Genomic DNA, 8231 nt, shown 5'->3' on the forward strand with positions numbered 1-8231 from the left:
CAAAGAAGGGGTTCTCCCACCTGCAGGATGCATTTCAGGGAGCCCACGCTCGCTCTGCACGATGGAGCCCTGCCTGGCAGAGGCTGGAGGGGAGCTCCAAAACCGATGGCCGCAGCAAGTAGGAGCCAGTGCATTACAGATGGTGGTGGTACTTCTCGGAGCTGCCTGATCGATGGTGACAAAGCTCAGTCCCCACGGGGGCTGCCACTGACGCTGCCCATTAGGAGAAATGAGACGTTACAGCTCCCGCCGGCGTCTCCCGTGCTGGCTCTGAGCGGGAAATGTTGCTGGTGACAGTGATAAAGTCACTACTCGCAGCAGCAGCAGCTCCAGGGGAGGGGGAAGACAGGATGGAGGAGCCAAGCGAAGGACACCCAATGTGCTGAGGCTGTTGTAAGCCCTTCCTATACCATACAATGCTGCTGGGAAAGCCCAGAGCCTTAGTAGATTTGGGGATGCTGGGGATGGTCCAGGCTGGAGGCACCGGGATGCTGCTTTTTACCTCTCACCCTCCAGATTTTCAAGCCAACCCAATTTATGGTGGGTTGTACTTCTGATTTACAAACCTGTTCTTCTTTAGGGTAAAAAACTCGAGTTCTAAGGCTGCAGAGAGATTGTCTCAGATCTGAGCAAAGCTGCTGATGGAGAGATCTTGGGCTGGTAACTGCTAGAGCTTTGATTCGTGCCATTCATCTACCTGGGAGATGATCATTTACATGTCAGTGTGGAGAACTCTTTTAATTCCTCATTCTCAGGCAGCGAGAGAAGGTCACAAGCAGCAGCAGTTTATTGAGTTCTTTATTACCTCTGGGTAAGGGCATCACTCTGCCTCCAACGGATGCAGTGGGGAGCCTGCCTGCGCCTCCCAGCACCCATTTGATCATGCATGTGGTTCAGTGATGCCAAAGAGAGGGGTACCAGCACGGGTGTTGCCCCTTGGGAGATGGAGATGGGTTGTAGTGCTCATTCTGGGATCAAGCCATCCAGATTTGGGCAAATATATCAACTACTCTATTTTTGGAAGACAAATGTTCTGCTGGTGGTGTTTTGGGTGGTTCTGAGCAAGGAAGGACCGAGTGGTCCAGCAAGCTCAGGATAGGAGGAGGGATATCAGCTAGAAGAGGGGTTTTCCATCATGATGTGTTTCCCCCAGTGGCTGTGACATTGGTTTGGACATAGGGATGCTGCAAACCCCTGGAAGCACACTCAGCATTGCAGTCACCCCTTGCAGCCCCATCAGTGTATTTTCCCTCTTGCCACAGCAAGTGCTTGTTGCAGTTCCTTGGAGAAAGGGTGTAAATTCAGCCCTAGCCCCGGAGCCCAGTGATGCTTCATGTCCCAAGGTACTATGGAGACCTGCCCCTTTACAACCCACTTTGTCCTCCACAATCCCTCCCCACCGATCCCCTTGGTCCCACACCCATCTCTCCCTGATGCTTATCTAACCTGGTGAGATGCTCCAGCACTATTAATGGTGCCAGTGTATTCTGGGGACAGCAAAGGGCTGGGTCACCAGTGAGAGGAGAGAGGCAGGAAGGGGCTGCCTCTGTGACAGCAGGAAGGAGCAGGAGGTTAATGTCTCCCTCTGCAGTGGCAATTGCTGAGTTTGTGTCAGGAATAAGGTTTTCACTAGGGTTTATACATAATGCAGCAGGCAGCCTTGGGCTGCCTGGGCTCAGCAATGCTGCCCTTAACCTGCCTTTTCCTTGCCCTGTGCCCCTTGTCTTCCCACTCTTCAGTGTGGCACATTATGTGGGGCAAGCACCATTGCATGCTGCTGAATTACCATCCTTTTTTAACCCAGCAAGAAGTGGCTTGGCTGCTCCTGCACCCCTGTGGCTTCACTAACTTCATATGTAGCTCCTCTCCAAAATAATTGACCCCAGGGCACACATAAAAGGCTGAAAGTAGGTCTAATCCCTGGAGAGAGACTGTTTTCTGTGTGCCTTTCCACAGGAGCTTATTAACTGCCTGTAATTCCCTAAGGACACAACCAGGCTGCAGCATCTTCCCTCGCTGTGCACCCTCAGGGGGATACAAGGGGTCCCACGGGTGGCTCAAGTGATGTTTTGAGCTACATTTTTCCTCTCCCATCCTTGGATGTAGCTTGATGCTTTCTGGCTTTGCCCACATCTGTCCAGATGTGCTGGGGAACTCCCATGGCTGCAAACTCCTGCTCTCTGAGCATCATCTCCAATGCTCCCCATCCTGTTTCCTTGAGCATCCCTCCCTGAACCAACCATTCTGTAGCATCCCCAACATAATCCCTTTGAGATGATCCATGAAGAGCTTTTCAATCTGGGAGCAGCTCCAAAGTTTCTTCCCAGACCTACCCCTCGGCATCAGTAGGAGTCAGGGAAAATCAGACACGTCCTTGAAAACTTCCCCTCATTCCCAAGGCCGGAGATTTACAACTCTGATAATTCTTCTTGCAGTTCTTTATCCCATATCTGTGTCAGCATGGATTTTCTTTGCTATAAAAGCCTCAGCCTCGACAAATAAATGTGAAGAGGTGGTTTTAGTGTCAGCAGTTTGATGGGTTTTCCCTTTTTTTTTTTAGCCGTAAAAAAGGGGGAAAAGATCAAATCTGGACTCAAAGTTGAGTTTTGTCCAAGTGGTCAGAGAAATGCTGGGTGGCAAAATGGGTTTCCTCCCTGAGAGATGCTGGTTTTAGGGGTTAATCCCCCAAATCCCTTTCTTATGCACTTGGCTTGTGTTAAAAAATTACTATTCTAACCTTCTGATAGATCAATCTGAGCTGTTCTAGCCCCAAAATGCTCATTCCACAGCCCCCTGCATTGTTTTCCACCTCCTTTTCCTCCTTAATTTTGTACTAAACTTGGCTCCCCAGAAGCAGGGGAGATAAATCTGAAGGCACTGGGGGGCACAGGGAAGAAATGAGTCCTCCCTGCTCCTAAGAAGAGCCTTTTTCCACTTAAAAATTACAACCCCACTGAGCAGATGGAGATGGGAGTTGGCAACATGATAATGGGATGGAAATGCACTGGATTTGCTTTTGGTTTCAGAAAGCTCATACCAGATACATAATATTTATTGATTCTTAAGGAAAACATTAAAGAACTTACAGATAAATATAATAAAAATCTATTACAAATTAAAAAGTGGGTGCGAAGCTGCTCGTGCATTTGCAAAAGTGGCATCTCACCTATGGGTTTTACTTTTGCAGGTCACCGATGGTGGCACCATCAAGCAGAAGATCTTTACCTTTGATGCCATGTTCTCCACCAATTTCTCCCACATGGAGAACTATAGGAAGAGGGAGGATCTGGTCTACCAGTCCACTGTGCGGTAGGTGACCTTGATATCTCCTCCTCCAGCATGCTGGCTGCTTCTTAATGCCTATTTTTAGGAATTTGGCCCCATTTTGGGGTAGTTGAAGGTATTACATAAGAAGGACATGGAGCTGCTGGAGCAAGTCCAGAGGAGGCCACGAGGATGAGCAGGGGCCTGGAGCAGCTCCCTTATGGAGAAAGGTTGAGAACACCGGGGCTGTTGAGCCTGGAGAAGAGAAGCTGCGTAAAGAGCTCAGAGCAGCTTCCAGTGTCTGAAGGGGGCTACAAGGATGCTGGAGAGGGACCTTCATCAGGGACTGGAGTGACAGGACAAGGGGTGATGGGTTCAAACTGAAACAGAGGAAGTTCAGGTTGGAGAAAGGCAGAAGCTCTTCCCTGTGAGGATGCTGAGGCGCTGGCACAGGGTGCCCAGAGAAGCTGTGGCTTCCCCATCCCTGGCAGTGTTCAAGGCCAGGTTGGACACAGGGGCTTGGAGCAACCTGCTCTAGTGTGAGGTGTCCCTGCCCATGGCAGGGGGTGGGTACAAGGTGATCTTAAGGTCCTTTCCAACCCAAACCATTCTATGATTTGGGCAATACTTGATGTGTCCTCTTTGGCTGTCCCAGGGATTCATTGCATTGCAAAGAAATTATCATCCCTTAATGCTCCAGCATCAAATATCCAAGATTTGTCCCAGTGTTCCTTCTTGTCCCTAGGGAAATGATGACATTAGAGGTGATTTCCAGGGGTGAAAACGGGCAGAGAAAAGCAAGGTTTGGGAAAACAACAAAATAGCTATCTATATTTAAAGCAGGCAGCATGGAAGTTTGTCTTTGCTTCTCTTCCAAGTGCGAAATCACTTGCAGGGGTGTCAGCTTTATTACTAATTACATACTTGCTTTACTGCCAGTGGTATAAAAGCAAAACCAAAGCTGGTAAAAACTGTCAGGGGGAGACTTAATTCAAGGTAAAAAAAGCCAGGGTGAAGTATTTATTTTCCACAATTATTACTTTTTTCCTCTTTGTTTCCTTTTTAAATGAGAAGTTGCCAATTGCATTCCATAGCTCATGTTTCCCAGCGTTGGGTAATAAGAATTCTGTGTCTGACGGGGAAAATACAGTTGTTTCCTCAAGGTGATGTGACGTTTGCACCTCCAAATGTCTGTGTGTGGTTGGAAAGGGTTTGGCAGAGCTGGTCCCATCGGATAAGCATGTGTTCAGGTGGGAAATTCCTTTTAATTCTTTGGAATTTGAGTTTTAGGGGGTGTTTTGCTGGTTTTTTCTGTTACAATCAGAGCTATCTTTTACTACAAGGAAAAGCAAGTGTGTTGGATGGATGCATGGCAATAAAGTGACTATGGAGTGGAGAAGAAGCAGGAAAGCAGGGCTGGAGAGGAGATGGTATGGGGTTGGTTGGGAGATGCTCAGGGGAGTTTCAGGATGCTCAAGGGTTGCTCAGGAGGATGCTTAAGGGTTGCTCAGGAGGATGCACATGGCTTGCTCAGGGGAAGCTCAGGACAAGCTTGGGATGTTCAGAGGTTACTCAGGGGTTGTTCAGGGAGTATTCAGGATATTCAGGGTCTTGCGCAGGAGATGTTCAGGGATTCTCAGAGGTTGCTCAGGGGATTGTTCAGGAGATGCTCAGAGGCTTGCTCAGGACATGCTATGGGCTTGCTCAGAGGATGCTCAGGCAATGATCAAAGGTTGCTCAGCGGGATGTTCAGGAAATGCTATGGGGCTTGCTCAGGAGATGCTGTGGGGTTGGTCAGAGGATGCTCAGGCAGTCATCAAAGGTGGCTCAGAGACTTGCTCAGGACATGCTATGGAGTTGGTCAGAGGATGCTCAGGGACTTGCTCAGGGACTGATGAGGCAATAAGTTGCCCAAAAAGATGTTCAGGAGATGCTCAGAGGCTGCTCTGCTCCTTTATTTTGTTTCCCGGTGGAGCACAGGCTCCGCTCAGCAGCTCGCTCAGATGTTGTACACGTTTCTGACACAACTAATTGTTGTTTAGAGCTTGTGTTGGCGGCTTCACAAAGGGATTACACATTCCCTAACTCACCAGCCTTGCTTCCTGCCATAAACCCAGCAGTTTCACTCAATGCTGGATTTGGCCATTGCTCTCCTCAAACAGGGAGCAGCGGGCAAGTTGAGGAATTAAACCAGAACAAAACATCCCCTGTGCATGGAGCAACACATCACGAGCATCCCTTGAGCAAGGGACAAGGACACGCCATGTTCACCCGGTTATGGCACATTGCACCACCCTCAGATGCTTTTTTTGGCTCAGAACCCTCTGTTTTCCTCCCTTTCACCACATATTGTAGAACTAATAGAATTTGCAAGCAGAAAATTTCACCGCCCTAGGACCAAGCACTTAAAAGCATCGGTAATCGTCAGCACGGCGCCGGCAAATCATCCGTGGAGCCAGGGATGTTCGTGGTAAAAGTCTTTTCACACAGTTGCCTTTTTTCAGAGGAAAACAGCAAGTTGCCTGGAGAGAAAGGAGATATTTCTTGGAGGCTCTGAAAAGAGCTTGTTTTCTGAATCATTGGCTTGATGCTTTATTTGGAGGGGGGGACTCTTGCCCTATTTTGGGCTCTGGTGAAGAAACGGAGCACTATTAGGAAGGGTTTAGTGCTGGGTCAGGCGCTTCCCAGCCACTTCCGCTCAGTTTTATTCTTCTTTTCATTTTACCCTTCTGGATTTTCATCTATTCTTTTCATCTTTGCAGTGGCATGGGCACGTTGGTGCCGTCCCACGGAGCGTTATCCCTCGCAGCGCGGCTCTTATCTGTGCGGCGCAGAGGGCTGCCGGGGCTGCCTCTTTTCACAGCGGCTTTGAACGCCGCCCGCTCAGATGTGAAGAGCAAAGCTGAGAGATATCCAGCCCTGGATTATTTCCTTTCCCCTCCTTTGATTAAAAACCCACCCTTGTCGAGTAAGGCACTGCTTTATGAATATCTATATAGGGTTTTTTCTGCCTTATTTCCAGCATGCTTAGAGGACACAAAGGACATAACGGGCAGCGTTTTGGTTTTGCAGGGCTGGGAGGCCCCTCCCTCTGGTCCTTATTCATCACAGAAACTTCAAATCGACCCAACTAGGACCATTTTACGCCCAAATCCACGTGCAAACCCAAAGGGCTTGTCCTTGACAGCCACTGGGACAGGGTGTCCCCAGCTTGGTGGGCACCAAAACTGCTCCTGCATGCTGCTAACGAAGGGTGTGGATGATTTCCCGCTCTGTGTGTGGGTAATTAGAGGCTGGAACAGATGGAGGAGGCTTAGTTGAAAGCATCAGGGCCATTAAAAGGAGCTGCCAAGTGACTGTTCGCTTCGACGGGCATTTGTTCATGCTGGTGGGGAGCTCGTGTGGCGAGGACGAGGTGTGGGAAGGCAGCCAGGGGCTTCCAGAAAGGATCCAGCAAACCAGCACTGGATTGTTCCTCGGATGGGGAAGCCCTGTGAGGTTCATGCCTGGATTTGTCCAGAAAAGCGGAGGGGGTTAAGCTGGAAGTGGCTTGAAGGGTCTGTGTGGGAATTGCCTCCATGCTTCCTTATTGCTGTGCTGGGATACTGCTGGCCATTGAGGTGGGATGCTGCCACCTGGCAAGGTGCGATGGTGCTGCTGGCTGGTGAGGTGGGATGCTGCCAGCCAGCAAGGTGGGATAGTGCTGCTGGCTGATGGGGTGGGATGCTGCCAGCCAGCAAAGCAGGATGATGCCACTGGTCAGTGAGGTGGGATGCTGCCAGCCAGGGAAGTGGGATGATGGTGCAACCGGTGAGGTGGGATGCTGCCAGTTGGCAAAGTGGCTTCTTTGCAGCTGGTGTGATCATCTCCACCTCCAGCAGCACTGATCCTTTTACGCGTCTCCTGGTTTTCTTTATATCTCTATAAAGACCCAAGATAATCAATCAATCCGTGTGTGCTCTGGGTGTGCTTTGGAGTTTTTGATGCTTTTTATCCACCACTCTTTGCTACAGCCATTGCATCACCTGAGCGGTCTGTAACGTCCAGAGTTGAGCCTTTAACATCAGCGTTCCGCAGGCGTTTGATGTCCAGGCTTCATGGGATTGTGCTCTTGGTGGTGCTTTTGCCTCTCATACGCTTCTCCTTTCGATAATGCAATTACTTCCCCTCCTGAGGAGCTGTCAGTGCCACTAAACTCCAGCTGCTAAACCACATTACACAGCTCTCTCCTGCAGCCTTTGCAGTTATTAATAGCGTATTGATCCCCGTCACCGGTAAAAAGCAACCCCATCTGACACCTTAAGATCCGGATTCTGACCACTGCATCCCCTGGGAATATGGGGTCAGGCTGGAGGGGGAGCAGCTGGCGAGCTCAGTCTCTGCTCTCCAGCCTCCCTGAGGTGCGCATTTCCGACAACGGCACCTTCAGATGGCATGTGGGGGTTTACCCAGCTGGCGACCTCAGTCTCTGCTCTCCAGCCTCCCTGAGGTGCGCATTTCAGACAACGGCCCCTACGAGTGTCATGTGGGGATTTACGACCGAGCCACGCGGGAGAAGGTGGTCCTGGCCTCCGGGAATGTCTTCCTGAACGTGATGGGTAAGTGCAGCCCTGGATGGGTGGGACTGCAGGGGGAGGAACTGTGGGGTCTCAGGACTGAGAGACAGCAGGGATTTGGTTCATTTTTCCATCCCCAGGGATGGGGCTGAGGATGAGGATGGGAGAGGGATGGATTAGTGTGACCAACAGGTCAAAGGAGGTGATCCTGCCCCTCTACTCTGCTCTTGTGAGACCCCACTTGCAGCACTGGGTGCAGTTCTGCTGTCCTCAACATAAAGAGGACATGGAGCTTTTGGAGCAAGTCCAGAGGAGGCCATGAGGATGAGCAGGGCCTGGAGCAGCTCCCTTATGGAGACAGGTTGAGAACATTGGGGCTGTTCAGCCTGGAGAAGAGAAGCTGCGGAAAGA

At 50.3% G+C, this 8231-nt stretch overlaps 1 protein-coding gene across 1 annotated transcript in view; it reads left to right on the forward strand.

The window, feature by feature from the left end:
- Nucleotides 1–3187: 3187 nt before the first annotated feature.
- Nucleotides 3188–8231, forward strand: part of IGSF21 (immunoglobin superfamily, member 21) — a gene marked incomplete at its 5' end in the record, with an annotated part of 11147 nt that continues 6103 nt past the window's right edge. The window contains 2 exons of the mRNA XM_010013651.1: nt 3188–3309; nt 7744–7862. Of these exons, the coding sequence (XP_010011953.1) occupies nt 3188–3309; nt 7744–7862 (241 nt within the window). The remainder of the gene's footprint in view (nt 3310–7743; nt 7863–8231) is intronic.

This window comes from Nestor notabilis, unplaced genomic scaffold (assembly GCF_000696875.1).
Source record: "Nestor notabilis isolate BGI_N333 unplaced genomic scaffold, ASM69687v1 scaffold3044, whole genome shotgun sequence".
Lineage (NCBI taxonomy): Eukaryota > Metazoa > Chordata > Aves > Psittaciformes > Psittacidae > Nestor > Nestor notabilis.